Source organism: Coregonus lavaretus, assembly GCF_964263955.1.
Source record: "Coregonus lavaretus genome assembly, chromosome: 1".
Lineage (NCBI taxonomy): Eukaryota > Metazoa > Chordata > Actinopteri > Salmoniformes > Salmonidae > Coregonus > Coregonus lavaretus.
Window position 1 is genome coordinate 31,434,968 of NC_139988.1, and position 21,273 is coordinate 31,456,240.

The 21,273-nt window shown below is 44.1% G+C and overlaps 1 protein-coding gene across 2 annotated transcripts; it reads right to left on the minus strand.

Moving 5' to 3' along the window:
* Positions 1-1,762: 1,762 nt before the first annotated feature.
* Positions 1,763-14,688, minus strand: LOC311134883 (acyl-CoA desaturase-like). Of its 2 annotated transcripts, none has more exons than XM_084168649.1 (6): positions 14,484-14,688; positions 14,009-14,291; positions 12,162-12,292; positions 7,626-7,831; positions 5,822-6,054; positions 1,763-4,107 (listed from the first exon to the last, which is right to left on the minus strand). In XM_084168649.1, exons 2-6 carry the CDS (start codon positions 14,238-14,240, stop codon positions 3,908-3,910), a joined length of 1,002 nt encoding a protein of 333 aa, XP_084024775.1. In that variant the 5' UTR covers positions 14,241-14,291; positions 14,484-14,688; the 3' UTR covers positions 1,763-3,907. The 2 variants fall into 2 exon arrangements, with proteins under 2 accessions (XP_084024775.1, XP_084024774.1); XM_084168648.1 differs by having other exon boundaries at positions 14,009-14,296; positions 14,484-14,687.
* Positions 14,689-21,273: the final 6,585 nt, after the last annotated feature.

A 21,273-nucleotide genomic window follows, 5' to 3' on the forward strand; every position in this document is an offset into this window, starting at 1 on the left:
TGATGCCCCACGAGGTGAGATCTTGCATGGAGCCCCAGACCGAGGGTGATTGACCGTCATTTTGAACTTCTTCCATTTTCTAATAATTGCGCCAACAGTTGTTGCCTTCTCACCAAGCTGCTTGCCTATTGTCCTGTAGCCCATCCCAGCCTTGTGCAGGTCTACAATTTTATCCCTGATGTCCTTACACAGCTCTCTGGTCTTGGCCATTGTGGAGAGGTTGGAGTCTGTTTGATTGAGTGTGTGGACAGGTGTCTTTTATACAGGTAACGAGTTCAAACAGGTGCAGTTAATACAGGTAATGAGTGGAGAACAGGAGGGCTTCTTAAAGAAAAACTAACAGGTCTGTGAGAGCCGGAATTCTTACTGGTTGGTAGGTGATCAAATACTTATGTCATGCAATAAAATGCAAATTAATTACTTAAAAATCATACAATGTGATTTTCTGGATTTCCGTCTCTCACAGTTGAAGTGTACCTAGGATAAAAATTACAGACCTCTACATGCTTTGTAAGTAGGAAAGCCTGCAAAATCGGCAGTGTATCAAATACTTATTCTCCCCACTGTACATAGGAGATGAGTAATGCAAGATATGTAAACATTAAAGTGACTAGTGTTCCATTTATTAAAGTGGCCAGTGATTTATAATCTATGTATATAGGCAGCAGCTTCTAATGTGCTAGTGAATGCTATTTAACAGTCTGATGGCCTTGGGATAGAAGCTGTTTTTCAGTCTCTCGGTCCCAGCTTTGATGCACCTGTACTGACCTCGCCTTCTGAATGATAGCGGGGTGAACAGGCAGTGGCTCGGGTGGTTATTGTCCTTGATATTTTTAGCATTCCTGTGACATTGGGTGCTGTCGGTGTCCTGGAAGTTTGCCCCTGGTGATGTGTTTGGCAGACCGCACCACCCTCTGGAGAGCCCTGCGGTTGCGGGTGGTGCAGTTGCCGTACCAGGCAGTGATACAGCCCGACAGGATGCTCTCAATTGTGCATCTGTAAAGGTTTGTGCGGGTTTTAGGTGCCAAGCCAAATTTCTTCAGCCTCCTGAGGTTGAAGAGGCACTGTTGGGCCTTCTTCACCACACTGTCTGTGTGGGTGGACCATTTCAGTTTGTCAGGGATGTGTACGCCGAGGAACTTGAAGCTTTCCACCTTCTCCACTGCGGTCCCGTCGATGTGGATAGGGGGGTGCTCCCTCTGCTGTTTCCTGAAGTCCACGATCATCTCCTTTGTTTTGTTGACGTTGAGTGAGAGGTTATTTTCCTGGCACCACACTACCAGAGCCCTCACCTCCTCCCTGTAGGCTGTCTCGTCATTGTTGGTAATCAAGCCTACTACTGTTGTGTCGTCTGCAAACTTGGGTGAACAGTGGGTGTTGTTTCCTACCTTCAGTATTGGGAAGAGAGGGTGTGAGCATAGGCCAGAAAATATTCTGGAACACCAGCCACCCATAGCCTGGGGACAAGGCCAGTCAGAGAATGTCTTTCTATGATAGCTGCAATTTGTGTTTAATATTAAATCATTTTAGGTATTGGTGAGAATAATGCACTATTATGCTGCATACACAGCTGACCACCTCAATAACGTCACCAGAGGTGTATTCACTAGGAACCAAATGGGGAGGGACTAACCTGAACTTGTCCAAATAAGAAAACTTGTTTTAGTTATGTTTCCTGTTGCAAAACATTTTATGGTGTGCACTAATAAATTCACCCCAGTCACTTTGCAGAAAAATGTAGACATTGATACAGCAGGGAAAGGACCAGTAAATGGTAAGACAATGACTTGTCTTTTATTCAATTAGGAATGGAAATATTACAGAATTACAACAAAACAGACAGCAGAACATACTTTAACATGTAGAAAATTTGGTTTATTTACGGTACATACAGTTGGTAAAACATTCTTAGAAAAAATGCTGCAGTTTTTTTTAAGGCATTCAGACTTCAAGAAGTTAACACTGCACAAAATAATTGCACTGAAAAAGGTAGACCAAAGTGTGACAAATATTATTACAATTTCATTAATGAGTTCATAACTAATCTGGAATCTTGTTTCTTCAGAGCCAAACATCACATTTGTTTAACTATTATGCAAAAATGTAATCTAAATCTCTCAGAATCTTCTTATACTTTCCAGAATATCCCAAAGATGCAAAGCACACAGTTTTTCCTTTTACTTTCGAGTTAAATAAGTGCTTTCCGTTACTTTAGCGCTCTCCTATATAGATATTGAGACAGTCATTAAATAACGCAACCACAGTTCCAAAGCAAATATTCAAATTCAATTTTTTCTCATTACTCGAAAGTAGAATTCCCCCTCACTCCTAGAGTGTTAATTTGATTGGACATCAATTGTAAGTTAACTAAACCTCTGGCTCCTTCTTTCCCTCCCGTTGCATCCATCTTTTTCTAGACATGTCCGCATCTACTAAGTGTGCAAAGTACATAACATTACTTCCATAAGGCATCTTGGGCGAGAGTCCTGACTAAATAATTGAATTCAAGTTATCGAGAGACAACGCGTATGCAAATGCTCTCAAAACCGCTTTCATTCACCTTGTCCTATTGGATAAGGGAGACAGAAGTCCCTTACTCTTAACTTCAGCTGCAGTAAGAGTAAAAAATAAATACAAACAAGTATTCCTTTGTATAATAAAGACTGATCAGAGTATGTGTTTTAACTACGTTTCAGTGCAGAGGTGTCTCTGAAGCAGGATGGGAGAAAAAAAACCCAACCAGGCTTCTGTTCGACCATCCGACTGAAGTCACAGGCACCTTCGCCCCCACACAATATCCAAAGGTATAAATCACCCACATTGGGCCCTGGTCAAAAGTAGTGCACTATATAGGGAATAGGGTGCAATTTGAGATCTGATACCTTCATCCTCTTCTACAAGGAGGAAATAATCTCCTGTGAAGAGCAACTTGGACAGGAGGAGACAACTGGTGCATTAATATGTAACGCTGCCACATAACTGCACTTCTACGCCAGCCTATTTCGAATATGGTCTGGTATATAATGACAGCTCAACAGTATGTTGACTTAGAAGTAAGTAGGGCTGTTTCAACACAGCAGCTTATAGTAAAATAAGACTGAAGTAGGGTGGCTTAATAAAATAAAACAAATAATCTTAAATATAAAACTTAAATTTAATCTTAAACGTAAATGTAAACTTTTGACAAAAGTTGGACTTCTCCCACGCTTATGGAATGAATGTCAACAAAGCGCGACTGATAGAAAGATTGATCCCGACATATAGATCCAATTCAGCCCGAATTGAAATCGAAATGATCAAAACAAATTTCACCTACTTAGACTAAATGTGAAGAAACCTCAAACTTTTTTTTTTCTCACAATTTCAAAAGTGCCACAGAGGGTTAATTAATAATAGCTCATGAATAAATTAGAGGTTAATGTTCTCCCATCTTCATTGTTGGTGCAGATGGCACAGGCAGGTAGTTTGGTTGGTGTAATAGTTTCACGCATTACGGCATCCATTGCCGCTTCAGGTTTATCCACCGATCAAGTGACTTAGACTCTTTAAATCTGTGCTAACATGCCTAGCTTAGCCAAGCCATTAGATCACTTTGGCTAATACTCACCTCACGCATCATTCATTTCAAAAACAGAAAATAAAATATAAACACTTTACTGAAAGGTCTAGGACCGTTTTAAAGCCAATATTAATCGGAGGAACTCAAGTATAGGTTTTTAACTCATAATACAGAAGCAGAGACATCAATGGACCATGGTCTGATCACTACTAACTGCAGCACTACTAACTCCATCATCAATACTGCAATTTACTACAGCTACATTCTTTCATTGGTTTAGCCTGTTATCGTATCTGGTATCAGTCGCATCGAGTCCGTAACGGTTTGAGATGGTTGAGACAACATTACTCAGCCAGTCTTGTGGCTGCCGTCACCTGTTCGCTGGGCGCGGGCTGAGACAAGGTCGCGGGACACCCTCTTGCAGTCCTTGGCCAGACCCAGGAAACACATGAGGTCTATGAAGGCGGTGGTGATGTTCATTTTAATGCCGAACTCACTGGTGGCGTAGTCAAAGGGGAAGGTGTGGTGGTAGTTGTGGAAGCCCTCGCCTGGAAGGAAGGATACAAGGGGACAGGAAAGTCCGGTTAAAACCATAGACCGATAGCCATGCACAGGTGATGTGGGGACAGCAAAGTCTGGGTTGAAGAAAAAGAAAAATAAACGAACAGTGTGCTGGAGCCCCCTCCCTCCCTTTACTCCATGGACCTGGTAATACTATAGGTGTGCATCTATGCAAGTTACACTTTTTCCAATAGGATTCAAAACAATCTGATAACCATACAGGTGATATGTAAACTAAAGCACTTGGAGTCTGAAAAGTGCCACAACAGGGATGGATAACTTGAGTCCTGGAAGGCTGCTGTGTGCAACCTTCCATTCTAGTCAAGCATTCAAATACATGATTCAACTAAGTGAATTATGGTCTCCAATTCAAAAACCTGCACAAAATACAGCAGTCCTCTAAGTCAAGAGTTGCAAGTAACTGAGATATATTTGTATATAGATTGAACAAAAATATAAAATGCAACAATTTCAAAGATTTTACTGAGTTACAGTTCATAAGGAAATCAGTAAATTGAAAAAAGTTAATTAGGCCCTAATCTATGGATTTCACGACTGGGAATACAGATATGCACCTGTTGGTCACAGATACCTTAATTTTTTATTTTTTTTTAATGGCCCTCAGGATCTCGTCAAATTGCCATTGATAAAATACAATTGTGTTAGTTGTCTGTAGCTTATGCCTGCCCATACCCCAACCTTGGGCACTCTGTTCACAACGTTGACATCAGCAAACTGCTCGCCCACACGACGCCATGCACATGGTCTGCGGTTGTGAGTTCGGTTGGACGTACTGCCAAATTCTCTAAAATTACATTGGAGGTGGCTTATGGTAGAGAAAAGAACATTCAATTCTCTGGCAACAGCTCTGGTGGACATTCTTGCAGTCAGCATGCCAATTGCATGCTAGACAACTTGAGACATGTTGTGTGACAAAACTTCACATTTTAGAGTGGCCTTTTATTGTCCCCAGTACTAGGTGCACCTGTGTAATTATCATGCTGTTTAATCAGCTTGTTGACATGCCACACCTGTCAGGTAGATGGATTATCTTGTCAAAGGAGAAATGCTCACTAACAGGGATGTAAACTAATTTGTGCACAGAATTTGAGAGAAATAAGCTTTTTGTGCTTATCTAAAATTTCTGGGATCTTTTATTTCAACTCATGAAACCAACACTTTGCATTATATATTTGTTCAGTGTAGGTTGATAGACAACATCTCTCCAACGGTAAAAAAAAAGTATGAAAAAAAACACTTAACTGTATGCACTTACTACTGTAAGTCACTCTGGATAAGAGTCTGCTAAATGACTAAAAATTACAAGTCCCACTCGTTTTAAGCTATTCAACAAAAATTATTTTCACAGCTGACAAACAGGCAGCTATCCAGACGCGAGGTTAGAGTAGAACATGTAGTCAGTCGGACAGAAGCTCTGATTTCACACAAACAGCAGGATATCCTTCACAAAGTCAACACAGGCCACTGGATTAGCTAGTTCCGCCTCACTACACCATGCCAGGCTGCATCAGCTGCTTTGGGAAGGCTACGGTACCAGTGTGGTGGAGGTTGGACACGAAATGGCATATTGGCTTTGTCCAAAATGGCCAACAGCAGTGCAAGGCTCTGGCCAAAAGTAGTGCTCCAGAGAAAAATCTCTCCCCCCCTTTAGAAAAATAGAAAAGATGGTCCGGTCCTTACCGATGGCACTAAAGGCCACGAAACGGTTCTCACTGGGGTTGATGTTATGGTCGTAGGGTCGGTTGCCCCACATGTGAGCTGCAGAGTTGACCAGCCAGGTAGCGTTCAGCACCAGGGTGTACCGCATGAGGCCCGGGATGAAGTAGCCCACCCACAGGGACTCACCCCACAGGTACCAGGGCACCCACATGGGCACCAGGAAACACAGCAGGACCACAGACAGCTTGTAGTACCTAGAGGGGACAGAGAGGGAAGAGAGGAGGAGACGGAAGAGATACTGAGAAAGGAGACATTGTTTGGTGTTTGTGTATCAAATACAAAGTGAATCTATTGCGCTCCACCATTCATTTTTGGGGTGGGTGGGTGAGATTAGTCCTGGAATTGATATGCATCAAACATAAATAAGTAGCTGTGTTACTCAAGAGCTTTTAAGTAGAACTGGAAGCATTCTGTTATGATGAATCTAAATGAAAATTAAGTTGCTAAAGCTGGGAAGTCAACACCACCACCCCAAGCACCTAGATTCATAAAACAGAGTTGCTAAACCGGGGAAAGTCACACCTAGTTCAGTCCCAAAAAAATTAAATAAAATACAAGTTGACCAGATCTTCTAAAATCAGTTGATTTAGTCATCAACCAAATGTAAAAAAAAAAAAAAAAAAAAAATGAACAAAAACAACATTTCTAAAAGAGCTGTGGTGATACTAGTTTGGGACTACGTCCAAGAGTACCCACTGCCCGCTGATAAATGGCCAGCCAGCCACCAGTCACTGTACTTTGTGTGGCTATGGCCCGATCGAGGCCTTGGCAGAGATGGCAGCTCTTATCAATAGATCAGCGACCAGCCAGGCCGTGCCATCATGGCCACCGCGACCTATAGATGTAGGATCTTAATTTGATCTATATTGTCACAGCAAAATAATCCTGAAGCAACTGGATTTGATAATTTAGTCCATAATGTTGCTTGATCGGTGGTAAGGCTATTAGCTGGCCAAAAGTAGGCTAGCATTTCACAGTAAAGTCTACACCCGTTGTATTCAGCGCATGTGACAATTTCTAAAATTGATTTAGGGTCATGTATAAAAATGCTCAGTTGCCCATTATTTTGCCTACCATGGCTAGAAGAGATCTCAGTGACGTTGAAAAAGGGGCCTCAAAGGAGTATAGGGGGTTTAAAGGGTGTGTCTCAGACACCCGATCAACCCAATTGAACACTTATGGGAGATTCTGGAGCTGCGCCTGAGACAGTGTTTTCTACCACCATCAACAAAACACCAAATTATGGAATTTCTTGTGGAAGAATTGTCACGTCCCTCCAATAGAATTCCAGACACTTGTAGAATCTATGCCAAGGCGCATTGAAACTGTTCTGGCACCTTGTGGTGGCCCAACGCCCTGTTAAGACACTTCACGTTGGCGTTTCCTTTATTTTGGCAGTTAACTGTACAACACTGCATGATTCAGAGTGAGGGCACTGCCAGGGCCCTTGTCAGGGCCAACCTTTAAAAATACTACCAGGAAAGGAAAGACACCCCACTAATGACTGCTACTGTTGTAGGTAAGAAACTCTTTACCATATACCAACAGACAACATACGAAAACAGTCTTGTGTGGCTCAGTTGTTAGAGCATGGGGCTTGCAAGCCAAGATCGTGGGTTCTGTTTATGCTGGGGCCACACATCCAAAAATGTATACATGCTCTATGAGCCGCTTTAGATAAAACTGTCTGCTAAATGGCATATAGGAGAAGATATTAGATATGAAGGACTATGCAGGACATAGACTAAAACAGTTCTCTACTTACTTTCTCTGGAACATGACTACTTTATCTGCCTTCAGGTCTGTCAGCTCCAGCTTCTTGCCCTTCTCGATCACTTCAGGGTTTTTGCGGACGAGCAGCCAGCCAATGTGAGCGAAGAAGAAGCCCCGCAGTGCATTGTGGGGGTCTGCGTCCGTCTCGGAGTACTTGTGGTGAACCCGGTGGTCCCTCGCCCACTCGTAAATGTCGTTCTGGAGGAAATAATAGAAGTGATGTGGTTAAGGAGGCACTTTTATCTAACACTGATAACAGCAACATGTACAGTAATAGAGCTGGGTGATATCCATATTGCGATAAATTGCCTGAATTGATGCGATAACAATAAGTTTAACAATGTGCACCAGTTTATTTTTTTTAACTACTACTTTGATGGCTGTAGCCATCAAATTGTCCCATTCACAAATCATCCATATTAGCAAACTTAATTCATTTCTCTAGTATAGGCTACTTATCCTAATGAATGATATCAGAAAAATGCCTGCTATAACTGAGCGGTATGGTTGGTGACAATTTTCTGTTTATCGTCTGAGCTCTATACAGTAGTACACGTGACCCATAGTGTGGGAATCTGGGGCAATATGCATCAAGTGTCTCAGGGTAGACGTGCTGATTTAGGATCAGTTTTGCCTTTTAGATTACAATAAAATGAGTCTCTAGGATCAGGTTCTCCCTGTATCGGCATTCTTACTCAGAGATGCTTGATATATGGCCCTAAAAAGGAAAACCATGCATTTGCCTCCATCTCTATGCTTTAAAATTGTACAACCAATTGAGATTTCAGAACACACTAATATGAATAGGTATGGGCACAACACTAGAGCGAGGGTTTAAACACAGTAGACTAGAGAGCTCTCCCCCTCTCTACAATGCGTATTAAATTAAGAGGTGACCATCAGATTAGCAGGGAAGCATCAGTCAGCACAGATTATACAGGCAACAGCACTCAGATTAAGTGTAATCAATAATTGGTCAAAACAAAATCATACTGTCCAGATAAATACGGAGGGGAGTGTGAAGCTAAAATGTTTACATTTGGATCTATACTCCGGAATTTGATTAAAATGTTTCATATGAGGCGACAGTTTAGAAATGAAAGCACTTCATGCATCTAGTCCCCCCATTTGAAGAAGTCATAAGTATTGACAAATTCACCTATAACGTATTAAGAAGAGGTTTCTGAACACTTCTACATTAATGTGGATACTACCATCATTACGGATAATCATTCATTAATAAATCATGAAAATTGTACCCTGTCACCATTACCAATAACATGGGAGGTTAGATTTTTTGGGGGGTGTGATCTTTGAGCCTCCAACTTTCTCACGCATCATTTTTCACGATTCATACATGATTATTTCGAATCATGGTAGCATCCACATTAATGTAAGTGTTCCAAAACATATATTCTTATTAACAATAAAAAGTTACTCAAATTACAATACATTATTTACCATTCAGTTCCTATTGGGGAAAACATCACCCGAAACACAAACCAAAGTCAAAATGCAGCCAACAGATTTCAAATCACAAGCTCTATGTAGTTACTGAGTCATAGGAATAAGGGACCAAATACTAAACTTGACTACTTTAATACACTAATTACATTTGTCCCAATATGAAAATGTTTAGCGCAAATCCAAAATACTGGAGTATAGAGCCAAATGTAAACATTTTCGCTTCACTGTCTAAATAATATGTGGACACCCCTTCAAAATTAGTGGATTTCGGCTTTTTCAGACAGCCGTTGCTGACAGGTGTATAAAATTGAGCACACAGCCTTGCAATCTCCATAGACAAACATTGGCAGTATAATGGCCCGTACTGAAGAGCTCAGTGACTTTCAACGTGGCACCGTCATAGGATACCACCTTTCCAACAAGTCAGTTCGTCAAATTCCTGTCCTGCTAGAGCTGCCCCGGTCAAGTCTAAGTGCTTTTATTTTTAAGTGGAAACGTCTAGCAACAAACTGGTAGGCCACACAAGCTCACAGAATGGGACCACCGGGTGCTGAAGCGTGTAGCGCATAAAAATGGCCTGTCCTCAGTTGCAACATTCACTACCGCGTTCCAAACTGCCTGTGGAAGCAACGTCAGCACAATAACTGTTTGTCGGGAGCTTTATGAAATGGGTTTCCATGGTCTAGCAGCTGCACACAAGCCTAAGGTCACCATGCGCAATGCCAAGCGTCAGCTGGAGTGGTGTAAAGCTCATTGCCATTAGACTCTGGAAACGCATTCTCTGGAGTGATGAATTACGTTTCACCATCTGGCAGTCCGACGGACAAATGTGGGTTTGGCGGATGCCAGGAGAACGCTACCTGGCCGAATGCATAGTGCCAACTGTGAAGTTTGGTGGTGGAGGAGGAATAATGGTCTGGGGCGGTTTTTCCATGGTTCGGGCTAGGCCCCTTAGTTCCAGTGAAGGGAAATCAACGCTACAGCATACAATTACATTCTAGACGATTCTGTGCGCCCAATTGTGGCAACAGTTTGGAGAAGGCCCTTTCCTGTTTCAGCATGACAATGCCCTCGTGCACAAAAGTGAGGTCCATACAGAAATGGTTTGTTGAGATCGGTGTGGAAGAACTAGACTGGCCTGCACAGAGCCCTGACCTCAAGCCCATCGAACACCTTTGGGATGAATTGGAATGCCGACTGTGAGCCAGGCCTAATCGCCCAACACCAGTGCCCGACCGCACTAATGCTTGAAGCTGAATGGAAGCAAGTCCCCGCAGCAATGTTCCAACATCTAGTGAAAAGCCTTCCCAGAAGAGTGGAGGCTGTTCTAGCAGCAAAGGGGGGACCAACTCCATATTAATACCCATGACTTTGGAATGAGATGGTCGACAAGCTTTGACTTTTGGTCATATGTACACACACACAGTTGGGTCACTCATTAATGCTGTTGTGACTGGTGGGGACTTGGGTAGACCTGTATTATGACTGAACCCTTAACCTGATTGCATCAGCCACTTCTTTAATCAAGTCATCAGTTTATAAAGGAGGTCATAGAGACGCATGATAAAAATCACTTAATACATTATTTTGGGGTGCATTTATAGGAAATAAAAGTGGGTCTATTTCAGCAGGGCATTTTCTACCAAATTTGGATAATTATTCTTGTGTTAATGTTTTTGATGAAGGCTGGCTATAAAGCCACTAAATCGTTGGCTCTTGGCGGTAGTCTCTGCTAGCTCTCGATCTTGCTGTTTCTAACTCTTCCCTCGCGGACACGCCAACACAATAAAGGCCTTTTAAACTGAATCACTCTAGAAAGAGAGCCTTGGTCTTTTGGAAGAGCCATGTTGGTGTTCACATACATTTAGCCTTCCATGTTTATGCTGCGTGTTTTCCTCTGTCTGTTTTAATCCCTGTACAGTGCATATCATAAGTATCCACCCAATTGGATTTCCTCACATTGTATTGTGTTAGAAAGTGGGATTCAAATGGATTTAAATTGTCATTGTCAAATCTCTACACAAAATACTCTGTCAAACTGGAAGAAAAATTCTAAAAATGTTTTATGATTCATGAAAACACTAATATACCTTGATTAGATAGCTATTCACCCATCTGAGTCAATACATGTTAGAAACACCTTCGGTAGCAATTACAGCTGTGAGTCTTAGGTAAGTCTCAGAGTTTTGCACACCTTGTGCAATATTCGTTCATTAATCTTTTCAAATTACTTCAAGCTCTGTCGAGGTGTTGGGTATCATGGCTGGACAGCAATTTTCAAGTCTTGCCATAGATTTTCAAGCAGATGAGTCAAAACTGTAACTTGGCCACATAGGAACATTCCGTCTTCTTGGTAAGCAACTGCATTGTAGATTTGGCCTTTTTTTGTAGGTTATTGTCCTGCTGAAAGGTAAAGTCCTCTCCCAGGGTCTGGTGAAAAGTAGACCAAAGCAGGCTTTCCTCTAGCATTTTGCCTGTGCTAAGTTCCATCCCGTATTTTTTTTAAAATCCTGAATAACTCCCGTCTTTGCTGATGTCAAGCATACCCATAACATGAGGCCCCAAATATAAGGCTATGCATATAAGCCAAAAAATGTATTCCTTTGCTGTTGTTTTTTTTTGTTTTCTTTATTGCCTTGTTGCATACCGGATGCACGTTTTAATATTTTTATTCTGTATATCTATTCTTTTCACTGTCATTTATGTCATTATTGTAGTCACTACAATGTTGTTGATCCATCCTCAGTTCTCCCATCACAGTCATTTAAAAAATCACCAATGGCCTCATGGTGATATCCCTGAGCAGTTTCCTTCCTGTCCTGTAGCTCAGTTCAGAAGGACGACTGCATATTTTATGTTATTTAATTTTTTCACTTTGACATTATGGAGTATTTTGTGTAGATCAATGACAACAAAAATAAACTTTAAAAAAAAAAATGCAAAAAATCCAAGAGGGGTGAATACTTGTGATACCCACTATGTATCCTATGCTGGTTACAAATACAATTTCCTCTCTAGAGTTCAATAAAGTTTATTAAATTCAGATATTTAGTTTGTTTACCTGGAAGGCCATTGAGTTGGCAAGGGCCAGGAAGACTCGGAGAGGGGTGGAGGCCTTGTAGGACTTGTGACTCCAGAGGCGGTGAGCCCCTGCAGTTATACCCAGGGCACTGAGCAAGAAGCACACAACAGCTAGGGGAGGGAGAGCAAGAGAGATAAACAGACATCCATGTATGGCATACACTCACATAGATTTGACTCCCAGTAGATACAGGGGACATCATGTCCCATGCCCGTTCTCCATCCCTGCCTTGTTGCTGTCATGAGTTATTTCTGTTGGGAGCTGGCAGTGGGAGTAGGTATGCATATATACTCTACTCGCAGGGTTGTTGTTGTAAAATTGTTTTATGTGTTTCTATGTGCAGCCAGAGAAGGCTGCTTAGGAAGTGAGAACTTGGGGCCTCCAAACAGCCCAGGCAGCAAAGAGACATTCTGTTTTGGTGCCATGCAGCCTCTCACAATGGAATGTCTATTGGAATGGCAATTGTTCTTTGTCGTCTCGCCCAGTGGAATAACATGCAGTTCAGCATTGCACACACAGACAGGGGGGGGGGGGGGGGACAAAGTTTGGGTCGTTCGGTATAATCCAAGTCATGCTTCATCTGTCCAACTACCTATTCTCACAACAACAACATTCTTAAAATCTGCACATTTTGTCTATGTCTAAGCAAGCGAACACAGATGTAGCTATTTTCTGATTAAGAAACATATTGTGAACAAAGGTGCCTCAAGTCTAGCCCAAAGGCCAGCAGATGGTGATATTGAGTCTTTTTCATCTTACCGTCCAAACGCATTGTATGCACCTGGCAATATATTTGTGGGAAAATATGTGTACTTTCCTTATGAAACACAATTTGTAACCACGCTAGTGGCTACATGCTCATCCCGGATGTTGTGTATCACCTTCAGCCAATCAGGTTTAAACTGAGACAAGGGGTTCTGTTTCTTTTACGCCTGCTGCATTAAGTTAGGGATGAAAAAAACAGCCTGCTGAAACCCGATTGGCTGAATGCAATACACAACATCAATAAAGTTAAGGAAATCGAAGCCTATGCAGCCTGACTGGACAATGTTTTAGGTACGAACCGGTCAACGAGGGACACGGATGTATTGCCGGCAAGAAGGGTGCATGCAGGAACCAATGTGGTGCAGGAAAGCTCTGAATTGTTGGCTGCAGCTGCACACCAGTTGCCGGCTGCATTCAATGCGCTTGGACGGTAAGACAAAAAAGACTCAATATCGCCATCTGCCGGCCTTTGGGCTACCTCAGGCCACACATTCCAAAACGTCTAGTTCTCTCTGCACAACAGTAGCCTGCCTATGAGCGCTTCATTTGATAGGTGCATATATGGTGTGATGATCAGGTGATAATGGTGTAGCTCCGGGTTTCCCAAACTCGGTCCTAGGCCCCCCCCCCGGGTGCACGTTTTGGGTTTTGCCCTAGCGCTACACAGCTTATTCAAATAACCAACTCATCAAGCTTTGATTATTTGAATCAGCTGTGTAATGTTAGAGCAAAAACGTGCACAGATGTTGGGAAACCGTGGTGTAGTTAACTGTTAGGCAACATATTCCGTTATATTGTTTGTTATTTCCATGGAAAAAATATTGAGTGGGTGTGCCCCGAAATAGATTGAACATTCAACACTATTCTTAGAGGGGGCAAGCATCATGTCGACAACAAGCGCCTTCTTCACAAATGCATCACCCAGCTTCAGCACATTATGTTTTCTAATGTCGACCAGAAACTATGCTGCGTAGACAAACAACTTTAACAAGGGCGTAAAAACTGATCAACGCATAAAGAAAAGGCGAATAAAATGGCACGATGTAAATGGTGATACTTACTCCAAGCCAGAGTTAGGGTCGAAGCGGAGGGCACGAGCATCAGTCCATAAAACGCTCCAGTATGTAATAAAATCATTAATATGATGTTTCTCCACACCAGTCTCATCGGCGGTTTAGGGCCCTCTTTTGCTTTATAACTATCATCAAAAACATCATCTCTCGTAGACGTTTCCGCCACCACAGCATCTCTGTTTTGCTGCTTGTTGGGGTTTCTCGTCTCCGTCGCTGTCATTTTTGCCGTAGGATTCTGTAGTTAATATGCCCAGTGTTGAGGAGATTAGATCTATGCTGGAAAGAGGACAGATAGCTATTCAATTTACATGACAAACACAGGCATCATCGTTCATCCCACCAGGAAATCGAGCAACTTTGTGAAAGTGCGCACTCGATTTCCTGGTGCAATGCTAGGATAGCATAGGCTACTGTCAAAGACGCACACAATTTGCTATCAACTGGCATCGAATACATAACTTACCGCGTAGAATGAAGATAATAGTTATAATGTATCAAAAGGTGCACAACGATGAGATAGCTTCTTCGGGCGAACGTTGACAATAGAGCGCGTTGTGCAGCTCTACTCGTGGTGATGGTTCCGCTTACCTAGCTAAACCTGCTACTAAGTTTCTTGTTCAGACGTCGTTTTAAAGACTCCAATTGGTCGAGGAGCATTTGATGCCACATCTACCCTAAGAGTTTCATTGGTTGCCTGATTATCTGATGTTTAACGTTTTACAACCCCTGGCTGAAATGCTGAAAGTCATCCAGAAAAAGTCCCCACATTTTTTTACAGTCACACTCATTATTTCACACTCATTATGTATAAAATTACGCAACTTGTGTCAACATGGTTGGATAGCTGTTGTTTAATAGGCGTAGACATCTTTCCAGAGTCAGTGACCAGCAGTAACCTTTAGGACCATAATTGGGTCATACTCATTACATTAAGGGACATTGCATTATGTTGCTCATGGAGAGGATGTGGGGTGATGGGAGTTGACTGATACAATCCAACATTATGATTTATCCTGTTTGCTTCCAACACATTACTTGGACATATGAGTATAGGCTAGGCCTACTAATAGAATATTGCAGCAAGTAATAGGCTATGATATGAATATAATAACTATGAATATAATCTCATATACATATTCCAAATGTTCATTATTAAACTTGGAACTTGTACTTTTGACACTTCTGAATCACTTGAATCAAAAGATTGAGGCCAAAGGGTAATGGGTATTTGCTTAAATAATGTTACTCATTCTATAATATGATATGACTATTAAACGATGAATATGATCTATTCAACATACTAATTATTCAACATGGAACCCTTTCATTTGACTGTCCTGAATCAGTTGAATACATAAAGGTATGCTATTGCTGTGATAATATGACTCATCCTGTAGCCCAGAGACTCATGTTTATATAATCAGACTCATATTTACATAATAAGGGCATTATGAATGTGAGGACTCATGTATCACCACACGGTCAGACAGCAAGACTCAGCTGTTAGGCAAACACATCGTAAAAACACACTATATTGTACCTGTTAGAACATGACAAGCCATCAGGTTTGACATTAGTCAATAATGAGCATAGACCCTTTAGCTCAGTTGGTAGAGCATGGCGCTTGCAACGCCAGGGTTGTGGGTTTGTTTCCCACGGGGGGCCAGTATGAAAATGTATGCACTCACTAACTGTAGGTCGCTCTGGATAAGAGTGTCTGCTAAATGACTAAAATATAATATAGCATATGATATGAGTATAATAACTACGAATATATTATTTCATACATATTGTAGCGGATTCGGGAGGTAGCCTGACTGTCAAGCCAACACCTTAACCATTACACCAAGAGGTCCAAACCTCTTGACAAAGTCGCTATGTGTTACCCCCTTCTTTCGGGAAAGCGTGTCCCCACACTTCTCTATACCAAGTCCCTCATGTGTACACGCCTCTCCGCTGGCCACAAGGCCACCATCCAACTTCTGACATCGATGTAGCGAATTCGAGGTGTAGCCCCGACCAGGACTCAAATCCGGGTCCAGTGACTGTCAAACCAACACCTTAACCGTTACGCCAAGAGGTCTGAACCTCTTGACGAGGTCGTTAGGTGTTGGCTTAAGGTTGCTACAATATTCAACATGGAACCTTTTATATTGACTCTCTTGAATCACTTGAGTCAATAGAATCATAGAAGAATAGGGGGGTTGGTGTACACATAATGATAATTCTTAGCTTGAAGCCCATCACTATTAGTATGATCTAAAATAACATGAGTATGATTTTTGGGGTGATAGGTAGCCCAAAGGCTAAGGACTTGGACCTGTGGCCAAAAGATGGCAGGTTCCAATCCCAGGTAGGCGGAATTGATCTGGCAGCTGGAGCACTGCTGGGTTCACATTCTCAAGACAGTCCCCTACCGTTGGTCCCTTGAGCAAGGCCCTTAACCCCACAACATGCTCTCCGTCCAGGAGCGCTGCAGCTTTACCCTGTGCTCGTCTCAACTGGATGTGTGCTGTCTGGGGGAGTTGAGAACAGAGCAGAAGACAACTTTCTGTTGTTCGCTGTAACTAATGGACAATCAAATTGTATTATATTATTGTCATTATTCAACATAGAACCTTTTCAAATCAAATTCAATGTTATTTGTCACATGCTTCGTAAACAACAGATATAGACTAACAGTGAAATGCTTACTTACGGGCCCTTGCCAACAATGCAGCGAGAAAGAAAATAGAGAAATAATAGAAAAGTTACGATCAACGGAAAAAACACATCCCGGTCCGGGTGCCTTGCATGCCGCCTCTGTGTCCTCCGTCCATCGCACCATCTGGGGTAGGCGTGCCTTCGTTATGTCTGTGAGAGGAGAAGCTATTGCGGCAAAGTTAAGCACAAATCGACTGTAGTAGCCTGCTAACCCCAGGAACGACTTCACCTGCCTCTTGGTCCGGGGAACCGGCCATTCCCTAATTGCGACCCCAAAAAAATCTTGGGGCTTCACATTTCCCCGCCCGATTCGATAGCCCAGCTACTCCACCTTGGCGTAGCCCAGCTTGCACTTGTGGGGGTTTGCGGTCAGCCCCGTATCCCTTAGCGCATCCACCACCGCCTGTAACCTACAGAGATGGGACTCCCAACAGTCACTGTGCACAATTATATCATCCAAGTAAGCAGCAGCATACTCACGATGCGGGCGCAGGACGCGGTCCAAGAGTCACTGGAAGGCCGCTGAGGCCCCGTGGAGCCCGAAAGGAACAACCTGGTAGTAGTATAGCCTCCCCGGGGTGGAGAAGGCCGTCTTCTCCCGGGAGGCCGCTGCCAGCGGCACCTGCCAGTACCCCTTTGTCAGGTCCAGGATGCTGATGTATCTTGCCTTCCCCAAGCGGTCGATCAGTTCGTCCACCCGGGGCATGGGGTAGGCGTCGAATTTACTGACCTCGTTCAGGCCCCGGAAGTCGTTGCAGAAGCGAACGGTTCCGTCCGGTTTTGGTACCAGCACTATAAGGCTAGACCACTCACTGTGGGACTCCTCCAGTACCCCCATCTCTAGCATTGTCGTCACTTCCCGCTGGACTGCCGCCCTCCGGGCTTCTGATATCCGGTATGGCCGTTTACGCACTTTTTCTGCTGGACGTGTGTGGATATGACGTTCCATGAGATCCGTGCGCCCTGGCACCTCGGAGAACACGGCCGTATTCCGCTGGACCAACTCGTTGTTTGTCGTTGTGTCGGTCTGAGGTCTTCCCCCATGGAAACTTCGACAGAGGGTGGGTTCGGCTGAGGCCGGGTCCACGTTGTGCACAGCGCCTCTCGTGCGTGCCACTTCTTCAGCAGGTTCACTTGGTAAAGCTGGAGGGGTTTTCTCCGCCCCAGTTGGCGGACCTTATAATTGACGTTGCCTACCCGCTCGACGATGTCGTAGGGCCCATGCCACGTAGCCAGGAACTTGCTCTCCATTGTGGGGATCAGCACCAAGACCTTCTCGCCCGGGTGTAACTCTCGTGGTTGGGCCCCCCGGTTGTATACAAGCTCCTGGGCGCGTTGCGCCTGGGCCATGTGCTCCCTCACCACTGGCCAAATCGCCTTCATTCTCTCCCTCATCTCCTTCATGTGTTCCACCACGCTGCGAAGGGGGGTCGGTTGGTCCTCCCAGACCTCCTTGGCTAGGTCCAGCAGTCCACGGGGCCGACAGCCATACAGGAGCTCAAAGGGGGAGAACCCAGTGGACGCTTGAGGTACCTCGCGCACTGAGAACATCAGGTGGGGCAGCAGCTGGTCCCAGTTCCTCCCATCTCTCTCGATGACCTTCTTCAGCATCTGCTTTAGGGTCTTATTGAAGCGTTCAACTAGCCCGTCCGTTTGTGGATTTTACACACTGGCCCTCACCTGTTTGATTCGTTAAAGGTTGCAGACATCTTTCATTACACAAGACATGAATGTGGTGCCCTGGTCCGTCAGGATTTCCCACGGAATACCCATCCAGCTGAATAAATGGAAGAGCCCCCATGTGATACCTTTCGCTTCCGCCGTGCGTAACGGGATCGCCTCCGGATACCGGGTGGCATAATCCACGATTACCAGGATGCATCGGTGTCCCCTTGTGGTCTTCACCAACGGACCCAGCAGATCCATTGCCACCCGCTCAAATGGCACCCCTGTAATGGGCAAGGGAACCAAAGGGTTTCTATAAATGTGCCCTTTGGGCTGTGATCTGGCACTCCGGGAAGGTACGGCAGTAGTCCTCCACGGCGCGCTTGACTCCGGGGCAGCGGAACCGATTCCTGATCCGCTCCCTGGTTTTCTCCATCCCCAGGTGTGCCCCGAGCAGGTGGGTGTGGGCGAGCTGCAAGACAGTCCTAACATACTGGGTGGGTATGAGTAAGAAGTATTTTGTCTCCCCATTGTGCTTTACTACCTGATACAATAAATTACACTTGATGGCGAAGTGTGGGTAGCGCCACTCACTTACCCCGGGTAATAGTGCGCCGTCCACCGCGATTACCTGGCCCCTTGCATTCTGGGGGTTGGGGTCCTCTAACTGGGCCGTCCCGAACTGGCCCGTGAGGATTCCCATGTCGGGTGGCCTGTCTGGTGCCCCCACCTCCATAAAGGGGAGCCTGAGGTCCTCCTTGGACGATGGCTCGCTTCTCGGTGCGGGGTCGTCTCCCTCCTCCTGGTCCTACTCAGGCCAAGTGGACACCTCTCGCGGTGGGGCGTGGGTTGCGCAGATGACCGTCCTTTTTCCTCTCCTTCCTACCTCGCGTGCGAGCCTCCCCAGGTCCCTCCTCCACAGTGTCTGGAAGAGAAGGCAATCTCTACCTAGGAGAATGGGCACGGGCAGGTTAGGAACAGCCCCCACGCGCATCTGGCACTCCCCCCTTGGGGTGGTTATCCGCACCGGCATGGTTGGGTACCTCTTCATGTCCCCGTGTACACAGGACACTGTCATCTCCTCGTCCCCAGGTTCGTCTTTCCCCTCACGTGTGAGCCACTGCGGTTGGGCCAGGGTCACCATGATGCCGGAGTTCAGCAGAGCGCTGGTGTCGACGTCATTGATTCGTACTGGAACCATCGGAGGGGCCGTCTCGGTGTGTGCCCAACAGGAGGTGACATAACTCGCCATCCGGGTTACCCCGGAGCTGTGGTATGCGGAGGGCATGGATTCCTCCCGGCCGGGGCAGCTCCACGTGAGGTGTCCCAGCTCGCCGCACTCATGGCAGCGCCTCTGATCTAGCAGTGGACTTCGTTGTCGGTTCGGGTAGTCCTCCCACTTCACGACCTCGGTTGGTTCCGTCCATCTCTGTGCTTTTCTTCCTACTCTCCATGTCTGCTCTCTCCACCCGGGCCCCTCAGCAGGTCCTGGGTGTTCTGGTGGGTTTCCACTGCAGTCAGAGCCTTCAGAAAGTATTCATATCCCTTGATTTATTCCACATTTTGTTGTGTTACAGCCTGGATTTTAAATTGATTAAATTGATTTTCTTCTCACCCATCTCCACACAATACCCCATAATTACAAAGTGAAAACATGTTATTAGACATTTTTGCAAATGTATTGGCAATGAAATACAGAAATATCAAATTTACATACGTTTTCACACCCCTGATTCAATACTTTGAAGAAGCACCTTTGGCAGTGATAACAGCTGTGAGCCTTTCTGGGTAAGTCTCTAAGAACTTTCCACAACTGGATTGTGCAACATTTACCCATTATTATTTTCAAAATTCTTCAAGCTCTGTCAAATTGGTTGTTGATCATTGCTAGACAATGATTTGAAGGTCTTGCCATAGATTTTCAAGTAGATTTAAGTCAAAACTGTAACTCAGCCACTCCTACTGAAAGGTGAATTTATCTCCCAGTGTCTGGTGGAAAGCAGACTGAACCAGGTTTTCCCCTAGGAGTTTGCCTGTGCTTAGCTCCATTCCGTTTCTTTTTTATCCTAAAACACTCCCCAGTCCTTAACGATTACAGGCATACCCATAACATGATGCAGCCACCACTATGCTTGAAAATATTGAGTGGTACTCAGTATAGTGTTGTATTGGATTTGCCCCCAACATAACACTTTGTATTCGGGACAAAAAGTGAATTGCTTTGCCACATTTGTTGCAGTATTACTTTAGTGCCTTGTCGCAAACAGGATGCATATTTTTGAATATTTTTATTCTGTACAGGCTTCCTTCTTTTCACTCTGTCTACTAGGTCAGTATTGTGGAATAACTACAATGTTGTTGATCTATCCTGTTTTCTCCTGTCACAGCCATTAAACTCTGCAACTGTTTTAAAGTCACCATTGGCCTCCTGTAGTGACTGGGTGTATTGATACACCATCCAATTAATAACTTCACCATGCTCAAAGGGATATTCAATATCTGCTTTATTTGTATTTTCTTACCCATCTTCCAATAGGTGCCCTTCGTGCGAGGCATTGGAAAACCTCCCTGGTCTTAGTGGTTAAATCTGTGTTTGAAATGTACTGCTCGACTGAGGGACCTTACAGATAATTGTATGTGTGGGGTACAGAGATGAGGTAGTCATTGAAAAATCATGTTAACCACTAATATTGCACAACTTATTATGTGACTTGTTAAGCACATTTTTACTCCTTAACTTATTTAGGCTTGCCATAACAAAGGGGTTGAATACTAATTGACTCAAGACATTTCAGCTTTTCATTTTGTATTAATTTGTACAAATTTCTAAAAACATAATTCCACTTTCACATTATGGGGTATTGTGTGTAGGCCAGTGACAAATA